At 40.0% G+C, this 23,533-nt stretch overlaps 1 protein-coding gene across 1 annotated transcript; it reads left to right on the top strand.

The window, feature by feature from the left end:
• Positions 1-166: 166 nt before the first annotated feature.
• Positions 167-23,279, top strand: pafah1b1a (platelet-activating factor acetylhydrolase 1b, regulatory subunit 1a). Its single transcript, XM_057351739.1, has 6 exons — positions 167-318; positions 7,105-7,333; positions 15,733-15,817; positions 17,032-17,106; positions 20,812-21,018; positions 23,078-23,279. The coding sequence occupies exons 2-6, from the start codon at positions 7,302-7,304 to the stop codon at positions 23,261-23,263; spliced, it is 585 nt and encodes a 194-aa protein (XP_057207722.1). The 5' UTR covers positions 167-318; positions 7,105-7,301; the 3' UTR covers positions 23,264-23,279.
• The last annotated feature ends 254 nt before the right edge of the window (positions 23,280-23,533 follow it).

Genomic DNA, 23,533 nt, shown 5'->3' with positions numbered 1-23,533 from the left:
TGAGAAATAATGGTATGTGGTTCATCTTTTGAAGTTCTCTGCAGTAAAATCGATACGGTAGGTGATGAGCTGAATATGTATTAAAGTAACGCCCACAGTAGATGTTTGAGAGGAGGGCGTGAGATTGAAGGGCGTGCGCGCCTCCGCTTGCTGAAGTCAGCCCATACATGCGCGCTCCCGTGCCATGTAGAGGCGAATGCGGCGCTGCAAGGAGGCAGACCCCGAGACTCGAGCCCCTCTTTTCAACACGAAAATAACATTCATTTCGTCCTTTACGCGCGTCTTCCGATTATAAACATTCAGCACTGACGCTGTATGGTAAGAACACCCTGTTTGTATATCTCTTTGCGGTTATGGTAGAGAAAAAACGCCGGTCAAAGAGCTGTTGTGGAGATAATTTTGCGCCTCCTTTTCTCAGTGTCTCAAAATGGCGGACGCGGCCGTTGGAGAAATAGTTCAGCTTCTGTTTTTTCTTCACTAGTCTTGAATATTTCGGCAAGTCTATTAGTCCGTGTTGTGTGATTGTTATGGCTGTATTTGAACTTATTTATCGTAGTCGTGTTTGCAATTTAGGCGGCTCATTAGAGATGTATGTAGTCGGCGGATCAACACGTCGTTTCATCAATGTCACGTTAGCTAGCAACAGTTGGCTAACGCCCGTGTCAACAGATATCTGTTTCTATCGTTTTTAACCACTGAAATTAATGTTGACCTTGCCGTGTCCCTTACTGTCTTGGCAAGTGCAATAAAATGAAATTCGTCAAGTGGTCATGTTTGCTGCGCAGTTGGTGAGAATACGGTGGTCAGGGTTGTTTCTTCAAACATAGATTTTAGTCCCTAGACTGCATTTTGACAATTATTAGGGTGCGTCCGACTCGATAACTTACACACTTGACATGCTGTGCAAGTGAGCTTCAAAATACCCCGGCTGTATCTCATAACCAGGTGACCTGTCCTACCTAGACAGCATTTGGACTCGTTTAATTCGAGGTTATGAAACTGAAGCGTTTGACATTTACTAATCTCACTTGCATACAAGTCGCGCGTTTATTTGTAACTGTCACAAAATCTGGACCAGTTTAGGACGAGTTGTCCCATCACAAATATAGGTCAGATGATTAAATGCATGCAGACCAGGAAGATACTGCTGTGTTTATTGGGATGTTTGGTCTTCATACAAACACGTTGTGAAGTGGCCTGTACACCTGCACTTAAGTGTTTGGGTACTCTTAATTCCAGTCATTTAATAGAAGTTAGATCTGCTAGGGTGTGGGAACAGTAGCGTCATGGCCAACTGTACTCATCAAATAAATGCACTGATGTAATGTCTGCATATTATGTATCAATAGCAACCACAAGTTGATGTAGGGTTAATGCAGTGATTTAAAGATAGATTAGTGTAATGGTTTCGTTTTGCAGAGGAGGGTGCCTGTGTATTGCTCTTTTTTTCTAAGAAACGTTTTTGATGTGGGTGAGGCAAGTATGAGCATGTTTATCAAGATCTGGATGTTATGAACCAGTGTGGTACCTGTACCTCATGTGCTTTTAAACTGCTCGGTTCATTATGTTAAGTTGTTGTACCAAGTTAGGTGTACTCTCTCCCTGTAGATGTTTGGCAGGTGTCTTGGATCATAATTAATTGCTAGCATGTTCACAGCGGTAGTCTGTATGTTTATTGGTTAAAGAGTGGTTACACAATATAAATGGTGATTTTTAAAACATTTCATATCGGTTGAAAAAATATTTTTTCATCACTATGTAAGAAAATTAATCTTTAAATGTCTTTGACATGTGGTCTCAAGATGGTGCCCATCTTTGGACTCTCTCTCTGTGCCAGTCAGGGCTGCTACTCAGCACTCCCTCAGCGGAAATGTACTGTGATCCAGTAATCTTGGCAATTCTATCAAGAGACCGACAGAAGTGGTTATTACTTCAAGCTTTATTGGCCAGCTATCTTTGCCAGCTTGCACAATTACACTAAGAGGCTTGTTTCGGTTTGCCATTGGTCTTAACATCTTGAATAAGCTTGAGGAAACAACGCCAGCAGACTGCACTGTTTTGGGGTTTGAGATGCTAGCGGATTTTACTCTTCTCTTAAAGAGGTGATATGACATGGCTGAAACAAATATTATTGTTTGTTTTAGATGTAATGCAATGTGTCTACATGATTTAAGGTTGAAAAATGCTGTATTTCCCACATACCATGCATGTTTGTATCTCCTCTTTGCCCCGCCTCTCTGAAACGTGCAGATTTTTTACAAAGCTCATCGCTCTGAAAAGCGAGGTGTGCTATGATTGGCCAGTTCACCAGTGCATAGTGATTGGTCGAATACTGCAAGCGTGTGATAGAAATGTAACGCCACTTACCATATTTGGAACATCATGTTCTAAAGACAGGTGTGCCCAGCTTACTTGCGTATACATTTTGGCGGTCTTAGACAAAACAGAGCACGAAGTGGCGTAGATTTGTGAGGGTGTGGTTACACAAGGCGTTTCAGGCAGGTCTGGGTGAGCATTCGCTTTTACATTGAAAGTGTTGGAACAAAAGATTAATTCTTTTTTTGCAATTTGACGTGTCTAATACATGCATGGGCAACTGATAACACACCAAAGACACAGAAAAACACATTCGCGCCATATGACACCTTTAAAAATAAATTGGATTTTATTACCTGTGTCCCTGTTGAATATCTGCATCATCTAACATATTTGCACTTATAAACAGTAGGGATGCACTGATACCAGTATCGTTATCGGGCCCGATACTAAGCTCATGTACTCGTAAAAATGCACCAAAAGACATATACCTCATGTGACATAACTGACTGAAATTTGTTGTTAAATTTGCTTTGAAAGATTGTGACAAGCACATACAATTATAATTTTTTTAAGTGAGCTTCAAAATAACCCGGCTGTACCTCATAACCAGGTGACCTGTCCTACCTAGAGAGCATTTGGACGCGTTTAATTCGAGGTTATGAAACTGAGGCGTTTGACATTTACTAATCTCACTTGCATACAAATCGCGGTTTATTTGTAAGCGTCACAAAATCTTTAGGACGAGTTTATTAATTTTTTCATATATGTTTAAGGTGGAGTTGTTTGTAATTATGAAGCCATTCTATTTTTATTAGTCTCACTGTGTTGTGAAAAGGTACTCTTACTCGGTCTTTAAAAAATGGTATTGGTGTAGGGCTGAAACGATTCCTCGAGTAATTCGAGTACAGAAAACATCCAGGAAATTTTTGTTGCCTCAGCCTCGTTTAGTCCATTTAACTACAGTACACACGGAGCGCTGCGTTTCCCCACGGACCGTTATTACTAACGCACAGCCTGCTAAACTCTGTTCATGTAACAGGGCTCTCAAGTCTCCCGCATTCAAAGTGAGACACACGAATTTTAGTCTGTTCACACGTATTTCTCATGCTGATAAATAAGTGATAGCTTATTGAAATGGTGAACTGCTATTTTACTTAGCTTTAGTCTATTTTGCGAGTGAAACTTGTTTTACGGCTGCATTGAATCCATAAAACTAGATTCGGACTAGTGGATGCCGAATCCTGTTATTTACACATGCCATGGACTAGTGGATGCCGAATCCTGTTATTTACACATGCCATCTGTCTGTTCTGCGTGCCTGAGTAGATAAAATGCACAGTTTAACGTGCTACACGCGTGAGGACATGAACACATGAACTTCATCTCCAGAGTTGCTCTGAGAGTTTATTTCACAAACATTTTATTGTTTGAGTGAAGCTAACACACTAAAAAATAAGCGTCTTCCGACGACCTGCCAAAATAAAAGTCCGGTTAACTCGGTATTTTTATGTGGACTATTTAATAGTAAAAAAAAAGAAACAAACTAATTTAGATAAACTAAATGCATCATGTATAAGCTGAAGTTAGTTGTATACCTTTGAAATTATTCTTTCTATTTTTATTAATGTTTCTTATTTATACATTTGTATTAGACCAATATTGCATTTTGAATGTAATATGGCAATGGAATGTAATACATGGGTTTAGTTTTCACAGATATTAATGTATGCAATATCAGCAATAAATATGTTAATTTTTCTAAAAAGGAAACAAATTAGTTGTTCATTTTAAGATACTTGTCTTATTTTCTCTTGTATATTTAGTATTGCTCTTTAATAAAGAAAAAGTACTTATTATCCGAATACCCGATTAATCGATGGAAAATCAGTAGAATACTCAATTACTAAAATAATTGATAGCTGCAGCCCTATATTGGTGCATCCTTAATAAACAGTGATGAGCAAACATGTGGGAGATGCAAGATTCTTTTGTTTCTTTCTTTGTCTCAATCGCATGCCTGTCATTGTTGGTCTTTTTATAGCAGTAACGGATAATCGCTACTGGACTCTGTTGCCTGAGCTTTGTGGTTCTGCTACACACAGACAGTTGCTAAGAGACCCATCCAAGCCCTTGGCTGAAATAATGCCATGCACAGGCTAGTGTAATTGTACGTTGGTGAATTCCAACAGGCAGTTTGTAACATCCGCGATGATGATGGCAGGGCAAGATCTACTGTGTTGCAATACTTTTTATTAAAATGATGGGTTTGCTTTGCTTACTGGTTGTGCATATTATGATTCTTAATGGTCGCCAAGAAAAGAACATGATGCATTTTGGTGCCAATGGGGATCAGTAATGTGTTCACCATGGCAACTAAAAGCTCTGGTGTTTGTCTGATGTGTGATATGTAAATTTTAAGATGGGGGTAATAATCGTCTGTATCAATAGTATTGTATTAATGTTTTATGTGATGGTTGAATTCTGTTATATGCTAAAAAAAGCCATTGTTCTAAGTTAAACGGCTAGTTTTGGTTTGTTTAAGTGTGGCTTAGGCTAGGAATGAATAAACTCATAAATGTAAGTGCTGATTATGCTTTTTGTAGGCCTATAGCTTTTATACCGTAATCTAATTTTTAGACATTACAGGTTGCGTTGGTTTACAGAAGTCCCGTATGACTCCCACTGTCCCACATACTGGTATTGTGCTTAGGTCTGTTGAAGCAACAAAGTAAAACCTCAGGCTGAGTTGTTTGCTTGATTTGGATTCCTCTCTGTACCCTCAGCTCTCTTTAATGTTTAGTATGGCAAAGGGCTAAGTGAAAGAGCTGCCATGTCATTACAGGTCCCATTTCAATAGAGCAGTGAAATTGAAAAGGACGAGATGAAGAATTAAGAGCCCTTCTTGCTCTTTGCATATCTAATTCACATTCCAATCCTCGCATGATCTCCTGCTGCCATCACCGTTCACGCATTCAGTTTAAAGGGTGGGTTTTTGTACAGAAAGGAGAACACTTACAAGCCTGTTAAGGTTGTCATTACATAATTTTTTGATTCTCTGTTATTTTTCTATGATTGTCTAGCAGTTGTGGTGACAGGTCTGTGAATAAAAGTAGCATGTCACAGCCTCTCTAATCGTACATGGCTCTATTGGCGCTTAATATCTGGCAATTTATCAGCCTGAGATCAACTCAACATACCCAATACTGATAAAGGCTGTTCTCTGATTTTATGATTATTACTAGTAGGTTTGAAAGTGCGTAATTTATACCTGTCTATGACTAAGTGCTGAACCTTTCAGATTTATGTGTTGGAAATGTGGAATGATTTTGAGTGTTACATGTTTTTCCTGTATTCTTGGGTAAGGAATGTTGTGTTCTGACCTCTTGTTTGTATTTAGTAATACCGTAGACTAGACATATGCCCGGTTAACCGAAAATATATATCACGTGATTTATGCACAATTTGTGAGTGAAGTACGGTAAAATGCTGCTGCATCCGAAAGCCAGAGGGCGCTCTCGTGCAGAAACTCCAAATACGCACTGCAGAAGAAGACCATAACGCAAGTAGTTCTTGGAAATGCGTAAGGACATGTTTTTATCACTGATCCTCAAGTCTCCTCAGGTATTTTCATGGTAATAAAGTATATTTATAATGAGCATGTTTGACGGGTGTTGCTTTTTTAAATGCACGTTATAAGCGACTCAAACTCGCACTGCTTTTAGATCGAGCAGCATTTCCTACTGATCCCAGAGCCGTACTTCACGGACAAGCGACGCATCTATAAAATAATCGATATTTTGCATTATCGCAGCCAACTCGGTTTCATCAGGATTTAGTGGTAACCGCGGTTAACCGGGCACATGCCTACCGTAGACCCCCTTGAGCTAGATTTAGGGCTCTAACTTCAATCCAGGTCTGGACTAAGATGCTTACAGTGTTTCCCCTTCCTGCGTTTTGAAGGGTGCGCCTGAATTAACCCTTTAATAGTCAAGCTGTTTGTTTACAGGAATATCTAAAAATGATTCGATTTTTCATTCAGGTTCTGAGATCTGCTTGTTGCTGTCAAGCTGTTTATCTCACTGGTGTGCAGAAATAGGTTGATGTTAAAATCTGGGTCATTGGTCCCTTTTACACGTGTTTAGAGTTCCTTACAGGAGCAGCAGGAGTCCATAACAAAACGCTCCACATGGCAGCAGATAGAGTAGATGGGGAGCAAACTAGAGTTTAATGTGTACTGCGGGAAATAGAGCAGATTGAACACCTGATGAAAAATGTGTTAACCCTTTTGTCATATGAGAAACAAATTCGGTAATATTATTGCCTTAAAGGGATAGTTCACCCAAAAATGAAAGTTATGTCATCATTTACTCACCCTTAGATTGTTCCAAACCTGTATAAATATCTTTGTTCCGATAAACACAAAGGAAGATATTTGGAAGAATATCAGTAACCAAACGGATCTCATCCCCCATTGACTCCCATAGTATTTATTTTCCCTACTATGGCAGTAAATGAGCATGAGATCTGTTTGTTTACTGACATTCTTCCAAATATCTTTCCTTGTGTTTAGGAGAACAAAGATATTTAAACAGGTTTGGAACAATCTGAGGGTGAATAAATGATGAATGAAATTATTTTTTTCTCTTTAAGCCTAGGTGACCACTACTCTGCTCATAATTACATTCTTAATTGGACCTGTAGGTCTGTCATTATTGTATATGTGTCTATATCATGACATTCTCCTCCAGGCTGATCGAATGACAAATGTGTCTTGTTCCTCCACAGATGCAGTGACCGTCTGGTCTGTAGATGCCTGCAGGCTGTCAATGCGTGGTGTTCCAGGAGCCAGTCTTTTAAGGAGACTTGTTTTGGTGTGAGCTGCTGACCACCCTGCAAGGCGGACCCTGCATCCTATATCTGCCAGGGAGACAGCAGTTGCTGCACGAGCTTCACCTGAGCCCCGCCCCATCCCCTCTTCCACTATGGTGCTGTCACAGAGGCAACGTGACGAGCTGTAAGTTCACAAACCTTCTGAACTCTTCTCACAGAGCGAAATGTGATAGCGCTGCACTGAAAATAAAGTTAACTGCATATGAAGTGACTCTAAACAAACAGCAGCAATGAAATGTATGGGAAAATGTGCAAATGTGTGGCCGATATCATAATCACAACCCCCTCACAAGAGCTAATGTTTTATTAAACTTTTGACCGCATTGAAGGAAGGTATAGATTTGCCAAGGAAAAGATCATCGGTTTGCTGTCCTGAGGAATCAATGAGCAGGTCACTACAGGAGGTCCAGACAAAGCCTGGACATCATCATCCTCTTTGTTTCCCATCAGGTGCCCACACGCTTTTTTTTTTAAATTCAGAACTCCACAGAAAGCTCTCCACGTTTCTACAAAGTTGGATTGCATCCATACAGTTCCGCATGTGCCCCACTCCTTGCGAATGATTTTGGCTACCATGTTTTTACAGTAGTACCATGTTAAAATCCATTCTGCTGATATTAACTCTGAATCAGCACTGCAAATTCACTGACTCCAGATGTGTTGTTTTAATATTCTCACCCTGTGTGGTTTGGGCTGGTTATTGGTTTTTGGCTAAAGATAGATTCTGTGACTTGTATGTATATGAGGAAAGATTCTGCCTGAGGTCTTGCACACAGTATAATTAACCTCTGAATGTGGATGCACTCGGATAGATAAGAGCTTTTAATCAGCTCTATGGTTGGAGGTATAAGGTAATGAAGTTTAAAATGAGCTGAGACTAGCCTGCTTTCCAGTAAATAAGATAATCTTTAGTGATCTTGACCAATATAAATATACATAATGTGGCTTTCATTCTGATTCTTAATGGATTAAATTATGAGTCTGTTAATACTACTTAATCGATTAGTGTGTGAAAATGTAATGTTACTATATTTTAAAAAGAGAAATGAGTTCAGTAATGCATCTTTTTTTTTTGCCTGCCAAAAGGAACGTCTTTTGTGAATCCTGGTTGAAAACCGGGGGCATTTTGATGCATTTATGTCGGATTCATTAGGACAATAGGGAAGGGGAAATTGGAGACAGTGACATGCTGACTGCCTCCCTCAGTTTATTTTCTTCCATTGAATAGATTTCTCAGAAAGAATACATGAATAGAATGTGTTATTTAGGCCATTCTCAATACATAGAGCTCAGCTGCTGGCCACATAGAAATGATACTTCAACCCTTTCAAAATCGTTTCTAGGTCACGCAAAGACAAGTTTGTGCACTGTAGGGTTTTATCACGCTTTTTACATACGGTTAATTTTTGCATTTTTTTTGCCCAGCTTTTCTAGCCCTTTTTGTCCCCTGACTGACTGTAATTAGATTTGCTCACTCATTTGTTATGCGTTATCTAACGTCATCACATGTAGTAGAAGTATACAAGTGGTGTCTGTTTATTTTGTCAGGATTCTAGGAAATATTTATATTGCTCATATGGTTGCACATCATCATAAAAGAAAGGTTAAATTTAGTTACAAATAATTAGGCTAAGTGATGAAATCACTTGTATAATAACACATTGTTTTTCTGCACTGAAAGCTTGGCAGATTGAAGACTAGGAGGAATTGTTTTATAAATAAACAGTGCTGAGTGTTGAGGCGAAGGTATCTATAATGGAGAATCATTTTCTCATGTTAACAGTCAGAAGTAGGGTTGTCATGGCACCATAAACATATCTCGAGATACTATACCAGATTAAGTATCATGATGCTGCGCCATGTTCATTGTGGAAATCTACAAAATAAACCAAATTTCCTTCATACCCAGATCTAAATGAAACATTTTGTATTTACTACAGTGAACTGTATTATATAGTACACTTTGTAGGGGTGTCGAAATAAATAGTTTTTACGATGCATCGCGATGCAAACGAGGACGATTCGGTATCAGTTCAGTAACAGACCATAACCGGTTATAACGAATTTATGTTTTTCTGACGTCATGTCGCATACGTGCCTTTACTGCTTTAGCATACAATGGCTGAGGTAGGCGAGATGCGAGTAATTAAAAATGCTCCAACTACTTTAATAGCCGACATCTGGGCACATTTTGGCTTTTATGAAAAACCTGGTAAACACGACCTGGACAGGACACATGCTGTGTGTAAATTTTGTCACGCACAAATAAAATGTGCAGGGGGTAATGTCACTAACTTGAGAAACCACGTCAGCCGTTTTCACCCTGAGCTGTTAACGCCTGTCAGTGCCACTGCTGTCTGTGCTCATCGAGTTGCAATAACATGCGATTCCTGGACTTCGGTCGCGACAGAGTCGTATGTGACAATAACGGCACATTACATTAGCGTGGACTGGGAGATTACTACGTTCACACTGTAATGTATTGGGTAACTGTTGTTTGGGGATGTTTCTTTAAGAGAGCTGAATGGGGGTAGGGAAGTAGGGGGTGTGTTCTTGATACCAAAAAACGAGGCAGTTCAGCCAGGGAGTAATGGATGTAGCTATAACAGCCACATGTACTGTTGATGTATGTTCAGTAAAGGTTCTTAAATGTTACCTGTCTACCTCCATCATTGAAGAATCTTACACATACTACAAGCGTTAATGCTCAATTCAGATTTTTTGCTCAGATCTGGTTTTTTGTTCGGCTGTTCACACTATTTTTAAAATGTGGCCAATATCAGATTCCAGTGTGAACTCGTGATGGTTATAAACTGAATCGTATGCGCAAAACAACAATAACACGTAACACGCAGCACGCTTTCATACAGAATTAAGCAAGGGTCTAGTAGTCAGCGGGTGTGTTTGACTTTATGTGGTGCTGAGCGGATTGATCTCACGGCGCAATTTTAGAGCATTCCTGGACAGTGGAAGGGCTTATGTTTATAATCTGATGCTTAATGTTTGGCAACCGAGCTGTAAAGTGCACTTCCGTCAACAGAATAGCGCGTGAAGCTTTAAATTAGCGCAGAATTATGACGCAAGTCGATCTACAATGATGCAAAAGTCACATGAATTCCGATTATGACCGTTCAGACTGAGGTCGCATTGCGAAACATCAGACCTGTATCTGATTTAGGACCACATATGGAAGTGGCTCAGATCAGATTAAAAAAGATCAGATTCCATGTGGTTTGTCCTGTTCACACTGTCATGCAGTAAACAGATCTGGGTCGCATATGAGCAAAAAATCGGATTTTGGTGGCGGTGTGAACGCAAACAAGAGCAGTTTATGAGTCTCACATGGGTGCGACTACAGTAGTGCAGAGCTACTGTCTCATGCCGTTATCGGATAAAGATGTAGTGCTTGTGACAGATAATGTTTGATGTTTGATACATCGAAGAAGAGCAGGTAAAATTAAAGGTTCAGTTCATATATCTGACTGCTTGTATTTATTGACAAAATTGTATACATGTGATTGTGAACTAGTAAAATTGAAATTTGAGGATGCAGTGCATCGTAATATCGAATTGAACCGAATCGATGACCTGATAATCGTAACCGAACCGTGACACTAGTGTAGGTTCACACCTCTAACACTTTGTACTATTTTGTAGTATTAACTATATTTATTACATAAATTGTAGCAAATACTTTTAACGTTTAGTTTAGTAAGACTCAAAAATACTAGTGACTAGGAATTTTAGGAAAGTTTACTGTAAATACTAAAGTACACTAGAACATTTTTCAGCATCAGCAATGTTAATAAAGGGAAATGTTCCTTACTTTAAACGCGAGTCTGTGAATCATCCAACCAACTCATTCAAAATAACTGATTTATTCAAGAATGAAGCAAGTGTCTTGATGAATGAATCATTATATCATCCGAGTCGTTCAAAATTCCGATTCATTTAGGAGAGAAACACAGTTAAAGTGATACTTCACCCAAAAATGTTAATTCTGTCATCATTTACTCACCTTCCAGTTGTTCCAAATGTGTATAAATTTCTTTGTTCTGATGAACCCAGAGAAAGATATTTAGAATAATGCTTCTAACCAAAAAGATCTCAACACCCATTGACTCCCATAGTTCACTTATATTTTCGGTTGCCGAACATTCGGTGCATCCCTTATCGCAATGCCTACCGTATCACCGGTACACCGTGCAGCCCTTCTCAGAAGCCTGCGCTTAGTTTAACTCCGTTCGTAGGTGAGATAATGTTATATGAGCCAAATATAATATAATATAATATATCATGTTATGTTACTATTGCAAGTAAGATGAAATTTGGTCCCAGCTTGCTGCATTCAATAGTGGTGCTTGTATCTTGTTAATAGATCTTGCCTTTTATAACTTCTGGGCTTTTATTCTAATTAAAAAGATTTGCTGGTTAATTGAGGAATGTGTTATCTTCATGTTATTGTCTTGTTAAACACTTTCTAAAATCATAGCCCACCCAGCAACCTCAAAAATGCCTTCGCTAGGGGCTTTCTTGCTTATTTGATAGAATCTCATTGAAGTAGGACAACTAGTGCATTACACATTTGAATACCACTCACCTATTGTCATTCAAATGCATACATTTAGACAAATTCAGGTTCTAGGTTCACTTTTTCACATTCATGTAATTCCAAACATTTTAGCCATTATGCTGAAAGCGTTTCTCTACATTTGCAATGAGGGCATACTTTTATGTGTGGAATACTGAAAATAATTGGAATATCAGCATTGTTTTGTGCTGTAGGTGTGGCAGGAGTGGGCAGGCCTGGGCTCTGGGGACCACCTCTCTGAGCGGAGCTGTTATTGCCAGCCCCTGGCGAGCTCTGATGAAGCTGCCGCCAGCCAATCAGCAGGGTTCCCATCAGCAGTATGGATTTAATCTGCAGACTGGCACACGGAAGAGGCAGTGGCCCTTCTGCTGCTTAAAGGGCTTCATCCGTCAGCCTGGTTGCTACCTCAGCATCCCTAGAGTCAGTCTAGACCCCAGACTGAGGTTTAATATGTCATTGTGGGCAGCTAAAATAAGCTAATTGAAATAGCAAAAATGTAGAGAGATGATAAAAATGGTTATGGATGACTGTAGGTGGAGCTTGCATGACAATTTTTGTAAGGTTTGTGGTTTAATATGTTTACAAAACAACTGAAATTCCCGTGGAGGACCCGAGCAATGCTTCACAAACATAATACATGCATTAGTGTCACATGCGGCGTGAGATAACTGTGTCATGAATGTGTAATTTAAAGCTTCCTCTTTCAAGAATGTGGAAATTACTCTGCTGCAGCCTGTGTGTGCATGTATATGTGGGATTATGCTGTGGCTCAGGTTTTAATTCAAGTAACTACAATAACACCGCTTTAGTGGTAAGACCCTTCTCGGCTAGTCATCTTAAAGGGGTGTGGCCTCTGCGGTACAGCCCAAATCTCGTTAACGCTGTTGTCAAAGGGGCTTCTAGTGTGTGCATGAGACAGCTGGCACAACACTCCCATGCTGCGCACACATACACATCCAATTCTGAGTGCCCTCAACACACCAATTCAAGCCCTGCTGTCTCTGAACTACAAGAACATATGTAGCTTTTGCAATTAAGCTAGATTTAAATCACTAAAATAAGATTTTGAGTGTTATTTCTTTCTCCTCTCTACTAGTTTTAAATTTTGGGGCATTTTGTGTTCTTTTCGTTCTGATTTTAAATATCACGCATGACAGATCTATCTCAATGTTCATTGTTGTTGTTAGGGTTGTGTGTGGCAGCTTACCGGTCCAAACCTATCATTTCCAGTCCCTATGGTTTGGGCCCCCTCTTTTCAGTAAAAACGTGTTTGTTCTGGTCGGAGGTTGAATGAAAGCATTTGTGTCACTGGCTTTTCTTGGAAACCTGTGTAAATTCCTCTTGGCTGCTTAAAAAACACCATGTGTGCGCTTACTCAGCGGAGACATGTCGACCTCCGCTCAGGTACTTTTTGTCAAGGGATAATCATCTCTTCTGCTGAATCCCTGGATAGAGCTGCGTATAGACAGTGCTGGGTTCGATGAAAGCCTTTTAATGCCAGCCATGTTGTTTCATTTACAGGCTAGCTGCAGGGGAGATCAGACTTTACCTCTGTTTGCAGAAAGGTCATAGTCTCCCAAATACCGCTAAGGGACTCTTTTTGCAGTCCTGTGATGCTGCGTTCTGATCCATGATGGCAGCTTGATAATAAGCAAGCAAATCCACATGCCAGAGGCGGTCATAAAACAAGATCTACCCAGAGGGGCTCATGGGAGTCCCTCATGATAAGGCTGCGTTTGTTTACTGAGGAGAGATGGATTGGGTGTGGGGAGTCGGGATGGGAGGGGTGTGGGATGTCATCTGGCAGTGGTGATGTGGATGCGGAAGCGAGCGCAGAGCGGAAATGATACGAGCAAGATGACGCGCCTCAAGAAGCAGTGAGGTAATGCTGCCCCTATCTTCTGCAGCACACTTTAATGTGATCGCTTGCACCTCTTGCTCACTTAGACACACTACACAGCCCCTCTAAATGTGATTTATATTTGATGTTTGCGAAGAACTGCTTCTTGAGTTACAGATCGAGTCGCATGGTTTTGAAAGCTGTTTTCTCCTCCCTCCAGTGTACTAAAAAATAATAGTCACGTGTCTCTGTACATTAGTCATTAGATATTTTATAGAATACATGTTGACATTTTTTACAGATTTTCACAGATTTCAAAAACCATGTGAGTTTCTCCAAACATTCAAATGTGCCTATGTCGCCCAAAGATGCTGTCTAGCCATTGTGCATATGCTCTCATATAGTCTGATAAAATGAGTGTCTTTTGTTCCCCGTCTTCAGCATCTCTGCCCACTCATGTTCGTCATTACAGCTTTTCCTCCTCGGTTTCCATGGATACCTGCCCAATGGTGTGAGCACTCATTTGTTTGTTCACTGTTTTTTTGCCATCTCCAGTATTTTCTGTCCTTTTAAACTGTTTGGAGAGTTGAAGGGACTTTTGTACCTCATGTTTTACCACTTTTATTTTTCCATTTGGTTTGTGGCAGACAGTACAACTAGCAGTATTGTAAAATAGCTCTTGTGCATGGCTGTAATTTGCATCTTGAGCTTCGATAGGGGTCAGATACAGGCAGGTATATGAAGACTAGCACAAAATGCATCGGGGGTTTCTCAAGAAATGGAAATATGTACAACTTTCTGAATGGTAGACATCCCCATTCAATGGAAATCAACTTTGGGCTTGGTACCTGATCTTTGTTACTTGTCTCCCCATCATCAATGAAAGATAAACTGAAACATCATATGCCTAACTTATTGATATTCTAAACACATTTTTTATAAGATGAACTAAATATTGGACACAAAGGTCACATTACTAGTTTTGTTTTAAGGTGCTCTGTTCTAAGTCAAAGAAGCATTGTTGCTCTGTTAAATCTCTGGCTAAGGTGTCTGTTGAACATATCCCACCCTACAAAGACAACAAAGCAAAGACCAGACACGCACACAGATGCCCTCCAGAATAATGCAGAGCGTAGATCCTTTCGGCTGCCTGTCACATGAGAGATAACCCTGTCCTGACCTCGACTTTAATCAGAAAACCCTCATTCTCACAAGCTGCAGTGAATCTGCTGGTAGAGCTTCGTTATATCAGCATCTTCCTATAAAACTCACCAGGATTCATCCTGCAAACCCGTGTCAGCCTTCACCACTGACTGTTTGTATAATCATATCATACGTAAATAACTGTGCCGCACCCAAAGTTTCGTTCCTCTCTGTGTGTTTGCTTTTGGTCTCTTTGTTGTCTGGTCTATGGCTATAATAATTTTGGTTGTCTGTCTTGGATCTTATCTTGATTTTAAGCGTATATGTGCACAATGTGGCTTTCCTCATGGTTGTGGATTCTTCTGACATCACAATGCCAGGAAGATTTCGGACAACGGAGTGGCGTCTCAGACAGCTGTCTTTTGTCTTCAATATGTTTTAACACACTCACAGAATGTGTTAAAACTGAGGTGGAGGCTTGCTGCTTAAGATTAACACATTCTTTCAATGTGAAAGTAAATGTATTTTTTGCGATTTGCTTGTTTTGTTTTGGCCGTATCTGGATGTGATGTTTTTTCAAGCACATGATAAAATATGAAATTTTTGCTTCGGTCAGATCCATAGAGAAAAAGGCGAGAAGCATCTCATCCATTTGACAACCTGCATGCTTTTAATGTCAGACTCCAGGCAGATGCTCATATGGTGGAAGCATTGACATTCTGTTCAACATTGTATGTTGACTACTGATTCATTGTGACCTACTAATGTCTCTTAAAGTTGATTTTTATAAATACCCAAACTTAAATTATGTAGTCAGGCTTCATATGTGTGTATGCTCAGAAAAGCATGTTCTCTTAGTTGTGTGAAAAGCTCATAAAAGCCATTTTTTCCACAGTCAGTAAAGGCTTGTTATCAAGAGAACTAATTAAGCTTTTTTGTTGTTTTTCAGAAACCGAGCGATAGCCGATTATCTTCGTTCCAATGGATATGAAGAGGCATATTCAGTTTTCAAAAAGGAGGCGGAATTAGACATGGTGAGTGTGGGAACCCCCCTTGCTTTAAACACCAGCCAGGCCGATATTTCTTAATTTGAAGTATTCCCCGTTTAATTTGCGCCTTTGTACGAGGTTGTGACTGACAGCACACGTGCCAAATTAAAGCAGTGCCGACTCTGCAGAGATAATTATGATGTGTGGCAGATGTAAAAACCCTCTTCTGTCTCAGCGATGGCTCACGCTGATATGGGGATGTACTGAATAGTGAATCTCTATTATCACAGGGTAGACCAGAAGAATTACTGAGATTCAGCAGAAAATGCTTTGGCATAGTAAGCGCAAAGATGCTTTGGCACATACAAACACTCCTGGTTACATAAATAAACATTTAAAGAAGGAAAGAGGATGAGTTATTGATCAGATTTGTGGATGGAGAGGTGGGCTGTGGGTGATGGTGTGATGCTAAAAGCTTACTTTAATTAAATGGGATGCTATTAACACAAATTCATTTGGCGGAAGAAAGCTCATCATCGATCCGTCCAGCTGTTCTGGGATGTGGCAGGGGTTTGTGACTTAAGGCATAACTGTGGAGGAAGGGAGGCTCTCGGAGGGCTGAAGCGAGCCGATGGGCTGTCAGGCCGCAGTGATTAGTGGCTGGCAATGCTGATGGGCTCGTATTTAGCCGTTGGCTGCCACAGCGGCAGAGGGTCCAGACAGATGGTGGCTCAGACCTCGGCAAGGGCTTGAAATGCCCCTCTCCCTCAGAGACGCACAATATTGCCCCTCTCATTCTTCTCGCCACTGAGAAAGCACCTGTTCTGCTGGAAACCTTTCAGTCCACCTCACTCAGACATGTAACGTGCTAGATTTCAGGAAAAGGACTGTAGACAAAATATGTAGATATTCTCACATCATTAACAACACATTACAAGAAAAAATTAATGCTTGGTTGAGTTTCAAATCTGCTTATATTTAGACAGTGGACATGCTTTACATTTTGAACTGAGAGCTGATTGTGAGAATTAATGTTAGTGCCAGGCACCCTGAAGTTATTTTTTCACGGTGCAGTGTTTACGCAAGTGTAATCTTGGTAATCGCTCTTTGTCTGCGGGAGATTTACCAATGCAAAGGGATTTAGAGACAATTTATTGTTGACATCAGGTGTATGCCTCCTGTTTTGCTGTAGGTTATGTGTAATTCCTGTCATTTTTTTAATGCTTGGGTATAATGCTTCTGTCATCGTTTGTTACCAGAATGAGGAATTGGATAAGAAATATGCAGGCCTTTTGGAAAAGAAATGGACTTCAGTCATCAGATTACAGAAAAAGGTTTGTGCATTTCATATTTAATACAAATCCTATTAAAGAGCAGGTTTCATGAATCTCATAAAATTACCAGCATTTCAGTGTGTAACGTAGCTTTCCTTCAATTTTGACGATCTGCAAAGTTGTTATTCCAAAAAGTCCATGATAAATTAAGATATTGGCTTCCAAAGTAAGGAGTCGACTCCAAACAAATCGTTAGGCTTTCGAATCTTTTGAGTGTAACATCGATACGTCACAGTGTATGCATCAGCACAATCCCCGCCTTCCCGCGAAAGAGGAACACTCTGACCTGCCCACTAGCACTTCAGGTAGTGTTGCGTATACAACATGTCAAGGGGACGCTGTGTTTTGTGCTGTGAACGCAAATGTACTTTGTTTTCGCTGCCAAAGGATGACGATGTGAAGGATCAGTTGTTACATTTTTTTTTCCACGATACCACTGCAGTACAATTCCAACCTTGTGTTATGTCATTTTACCGACGACTGCTTCTCAAATTTTGGCGAGTTCAACGTGGCATTTGCCAGCCGCTAGACCCTTAAAGATAAGTCAATACCAACTTTATTTGGACTAACAAGTGTCTCAGAACCACAAGCTGTAAGTATGATAAATACGTTATGTGTACATGTTAAATTGAGTGCTTACAATATACGTTAAAGTAATTGTGCTAATCCGTGTTGTATATTTAGTACAGCTGTAGGTTTCCAGGTAAACAACGTATAAGTTAACTGTGTTACAGTTTTAATAATCCAACTCTTACCTAATAATGTGGCGGTTATTGTAGACTGTTGTCGTTCTACATGTCGTAGTATTGTACAAACTGTATCCCTTTATCGTTTAGTCACGGTAGCACTTTGCTAACGTGTCTCACATTATGGTTTTGTCAAGTGTGCAAAGTTTAGCTGTGGTCACGATCCCCTTCAAACAAAACGGTTTGCTTGTCATTATTTTAAAATCGGACTGCAGCACTATATCGTTTTTATTATTATGTAAAGATGTGTGCATTATGTTTGGAAGCTCTCGCTAACTTGCTCAGTTACTCCTCTCTGTATAATCAAAGTAATGATCAACTTTTGGATAGAGCCTAGGGCTGAAACGATTCCTCGAGTAACTCGAGTTATTCGAATACAAAAAATCATCGAGGCAATTTTTGCTGCCTCGAAGCCTCGTTTAATCCATTTAACTACAGTACACACGGAGCACTGCGTTTCCCCACGGACCGTTATTACTGACGCACAGCCCGCTAAACTCTATTCATGTTACAGTCTCATGCATTCACCGTGAGACACACGCATTTTAGTATGTTCACACGCTCACACGTGTTTCTCATGCTGATAAATAACTGATAGCTTATAGGGCTGTGACGGTTGCCGTAACAACCGCACCACCGCGATGGTAAAGTGCCATGACGGTGAACTGCCACCGGCGGTAGTGCACGTCACTCTGACAAATATAGGTGTAATAAATATGAGAGTTGCGATAACGATTGCTAGTTGTAGCCTTTCAGTTGTGGTGGTTTTATTTAAAAGATTTTAAATTAACAGAAATTATTGGCATACGTGTCCGTTGGTGCGTTCGAGCGCAGGCCTGCACGGCAAAACCCAGGTTATTCTGCGGCTTCTGCAATGGATCTTGTTGTGAAATGAACAGATACGTAAAATCAAAACTGGCTATGACCCGCTTGCTTAGTGTCGGAGCGCGCGCAGGTTTTGCCGCGGTTGCGGAGAGACATCTATTCATTTGCGCTCCTGTGCACATCTTCTGAACGCGCATTTAGTGCAGCTGTACACATTTTAATCTGGACAATGTCAACAAGTAAGTTTCACATCAACGAGTCGGAAAAAGTAAAGTTTTTATGGCAATCTGAATAGGAAAGCCAATGTAGGTTTAAACAGTTTGTTTCAAATGGAATTGTTAAGGACTGTAAGGGTTAATACGCCACTGACTGAAGTTACTGCAACAAGAGCTTTTTTATTTAGTATTTAGCTTTCTTATATCATTTAAGTTTTCATTATTTACTGATGTTTATTTCAATGTTTTATATGCTGTAGTGTGCCGTTTCACTGATGGATTTGCGCGTTAAACATTGACGGATGTTTCATCCTCATTTATTTCAGATATCATATTTCAATTATTTAACAATTTCAAGTATTTAAATAAGGTCTATATTTCTCTTCCACTCGTCATGTGGTTGCTACACGCAAATATAATAATATAAATATTATTTATATAAATAATATATATTTCTCAACCACCGCACCACCGCGGTCGATTTGTCTATTACCACCGCGGTGGTAAAAAACTGCCACCGTCACAGCCCTAATAGCTTATTGAAATGGTGAACTGATATTTTACTTAGTTTTAGTCTATTTTACGAGTGAAACTTGTTTTCCGGCTGCATTGAGTCCATCAAACTAGATGCGGACTAGTGGACACCGAATCCTGTTATTTACACATGTCATCTGTCTGTTCTGCGTGTCTGAGTGAATGAACTGCACAGTTTAACGTGCTACACGCGTGATGCTCATGAATTTGTCTGCGTCTGCGCTGAATGAGGACATGAACTTCACCTCCAGAGTTGCTCTGAGAGTTTATTTCACAAACATGTTATTGTTTGAGTGAAGAAACAGACATGCTAAAAAATAAGGGTCTTCTGACAACCTGCCAAAATAAAAGTCATAGGCTATTGTTTGAAATTATTAGTTCCATTTTTATTCATGTTTCTTATTTATATATTTGTATTATATTGCATTTTAATTTAATATGGCAATGGAATGTACTAAATGGGTTTAGTTTTCGCAGATATTAATGTATGCTATTTCAGCAATAAAAACTAATTGTTCTAAAAAGGAAACAAATTAGTTGTTTTACTCATTTTAAGAGACCTGTCTTATTTTCTCTTGTATATTTAGTATTGCTTTTTAATAAAGAAAAAGTACTTATTATCCGAATACCCGATTAATCGATGGAAAATCAGTAGAATACTCGATTAGTAAAAGAATCGATAGCTGCAGCCCTATAGAGCCGTTGTTGTTCTCCCACAGCTATGACGAAAAAAGATCAACAGAAAACAATAGTCTGAATGGTTTATGAAGATAAGTTTATGAAGATAAAAACTTGTGAAATGGTAATGCTGATGCCATTTTTACACACAGCGTCTTAGTTTACAAAAATCTTCCTGAGATAAGAACTGTGGTAATGGGCGTTTCGTTTCTGACACGCAGTGTATGAAGAAAGACCAATCACAACTGATTGGGCCAGTTGGCCAATCGGAGCACTCTGGACTCGCGGTAGGGAGGAGCTTAGAGAAGCGAAACATTTGAACCGCTTCGGAGGAATCGTTTAGGGATCTTTGAGAAATGGATAGATACTAAATGCTTATTTTAAGAAAATAGCACCGTTTTTACCTTTGATGCATTTGAACATGTTGTTGGGTCTCTAATACAACATTAGGACACTTACAAAAACCTTGAAACCTGCTCTTTAAGGAACATTGAGGTGGTCTTGACTCATTAACTATTCATACTCTGAGATTTATGAATTGAGTGGTTAGAAACACTTACTATATAATCACAGCAGCTTTAATGAGTTGGTTTAGCTCTTTATTTTATTTCAATATATTATGTTTTTGCATACTGTGATTATGCATTTTTAATCATTATAACTAGCCAGCATGTTAAATGACTAACAAACAAGCAAACTGTACACAGGTGATGGAATTAGAATCAAAACTGAATGAGGCGAAAGAGGAGATCACTTTAGGTGGGCCAATTGGACAGAAGCGAGACCCCAAAGAATGGATCCCCCGTCCCCCTGAGAGATACGCCCTGAGCGGCCACAGGAGTCCTGTCACCAGAGTCATTTTCCATCCTGTCTTCAGTGTCATAGTTTCTGCCTCAGAGGATGCAACAATAAAGGTTAGTCAGTCTTCTGTATCTTCTGTGATGTGGTGTGTTTGCATAGCATAACATTAGCCCTTCATTTCTGTTTGTAAAAATGATAAGGTTAACCTACCCTGCTGGATGACATTAATGCGTTTTTTGGGTTGAATGAGCTGGACATTTGCCTGCGAGCATTTACTGTCCTCTCTCTTTGCTTGGCTCATACAAAGACCCTTGAGACACATTACATACACAGGTCTGCACAAGCAGTATAGCATTCCCATGGCAGTAGCACCGCTTCCAGACATGCCCCATTTCTGCCTGTCTGCTCTCTATATTAGAGTCTAGCACATTCTCTAAAAACTCAGTGATGTCTCCTAATGGATGGTCACATCATATTGAGCTTAAATTGTTTAAACGGCCACTTATTTATTTATTTAAAACCCGGATGGGTTTTCCATTTTTGTTCAGCCTTTAAGTCGTATGATGTATGCAAAGCACTCCCTCCTCAACATTTTATTCTGAATCGCCCCTACAAAGGATTCCTCTGCTCTTGTTTTACAAGCAATTCATCCTTCACATCACTGCCGGCAGCTATGGGTACCAACCTGAGCCTGGCAAGACTGGGCTGTGACCCCCTCCTACTGTGTCCTAGTTTCATACAGCGTGCTATTAAATCCTTCCCTAAAAATCCCCAGCCCTCTCCATTTTAACATGGGCTGCCCTCAGCCAGACAGCCAGAGCGAGTCCAAATATATTCTCCCCCATTCCCTACATCGACATATTCATAGCTGGTTGTCACGGAGCCCTGAAGCTGAGCAACCGTGTGCGTTTCTACCTCACTTCTGCCCAGTGTAATGTGGATGTGGTTAGACCACAGTTATTTGCCCTATTTTTTTCTTGTTGTCAATCAGATCATGTTTGACAGATTTTTCTTTTTGGCACTTGACAAGACTTTTACTGGGTCTTACACAGTCGGCTAAATGGCTTGTAGATTAGTTTCACGCAGGAGGTTATTTCAGACTTTGAGATTTTATACATGTGCATGAACACATGACTGCTCGAATAGTTTAAGCTTTATCTGAAATGTCAAGAAAATAAGCTCTCTTTCCTCATGCTAAACTGCATAGTTGATTTTAGCATGGCCTTTTATTTTTCGTTCCCTTGCTGTACACCCTTAGTTACACACTGGGTCAAACGCCAACAGATGTAGTATAATAGGACTTCAGTTTCAGCTGCATGATTGGTGCATGCTCTTCCTGCTTGACTAACCAAGGTGTGCCACATCAGGTTTTTGTGTGCATGTTTAATATAAGCACACGGCTGGGTTGGGCATTTTGGAAGCGGGAGGCAGATAAGCAGGTGGAGGGGCTTCTGTCAGCAGCCCCCTGCGCAGCAGACAGAGCTTATCCCTGTGTGTCTGCAGCCTGAAACTGCTGAAACTTGATCATCACATTAAGCCCTGAGGCTGTTTATCATACTGCTGCATCCAGGCGAACAAGCAGATAACATTCACACCACTTCACCATGCTTTGATGATAAAGTAAAAATGATGAAAGCTGAATTTTAGGAGGAACGCAATGTCAAAATATTTTGCTTGGTGTGTAGAGGGTTCTATAAGGTTAATGCTGGATGAGATTATGTTGACATATTCTTGTGGCTAACAAACATTCACATCATAGGTTGTATCCAGAGGGCACTCTGTTACATTTATTGGTGCTAAAATGCTGCATGTCATATGTTAGTAACACGTGATTAAAATGTAACATTTACATTTGTTGCATTAGGTGTCATACATGAATTATTTAACCTGTTAAAAATGTATTGGTTTATCTATAAATTATTAAACGATGTGAAGGTGTTCTTTATTTCATGCTGCAAGTTGCATTAAATAATGTTAATGAATTGAATCTCATAGTAAAGTGTTACCCAGGTGGTTTATTAGAAATATAATAGCAGCCGCAAGCCCAAACCTGCCTTTTATGCTTTAACTTGTTTGGAATCTTATAATCACAAAGTAATGGGTTTTGTCATTGAAATGATGCCATGTCAGCATGAATGAGTTGGGTTATAACACAGTCTGTGTCTGTTTCAGGTATGGGACTATGAAACAGGAGATTTTGAGCGCACTCTTAAGGGCCACACAGACTCTGTGCAGGACATCTCTTTTGACCATACTGGAAAGCTGCTAGCCTCCTGTTCAGCAGACATGACCATTAAGCTCTGGGATTTCCAGGGTTTTGAGTGCATCAGGACCATGCATGGTGAGCATAGCATGTAGTATCAGATGTTTTCATTGGTTCTGGCAACTGGTAGGAGCGGACGGCTGTCTTGAGGGGGAATAGAGTGTCAGGAGGCAGGTGTTGAATGCAGCTCATTAAAGTGCCAGCTTGCCAACAAATGCATAAGAGAGAGACTGTCTATTATAGGAGCTGCCTGTGACACATTTCTTAACCTATTACTGGGTTATTTTACTTTTCCTTTTAGAGGTATGCTTTGAGATGTAAGCGAGTAAAGCATGTTTTTTCCTGTTTTTCTTTTTCCTTTCTTT

The sequence above is a fragment of the Triplophysa rosa genome, linkage group LG14, assembly GCF_024868665.1.
Source record: "Triplophysa rosa linkage group LG14, Trosa_1v2, whole genome shotgun sequence".
Lineage (NCBI taxonomy): Eukaryota > Metazoa > Chordata > Actinopteri > Cypriniformes > Nemacheilidae > Triplophysa > Triplophysa rosa.
This window is presented reverse-complemented; position numbering and strand designations above follow the sequence as displayed.

What these genes read in the sequence shown, in the direction of transcription:
- pafah1b1a (XM_057351739.1), top strand. Translation starts at nt 7,302, where the DNA reads ATGGTGCTGTCACAGAGGCAACGTGACGAGCT. An exon ending in CAGAGGCAACGTGACGAGCT is followed by an intron (nt 7,334 to 15,732) that starts GTAAGTTCACAA and finishes GTTGTTTTTCAG; the next exon opens with AAACCGAGCGATAGCCGATT. An exon ending in AGGAGGCGGAATTAGACATG is followed by an intron (nt 15,818 to 17,031) that starts GTGAGTGTGGGA and finishes GTTTGTTACCAG; the next exon opens with AATGAGGAATTGGATAAGAA.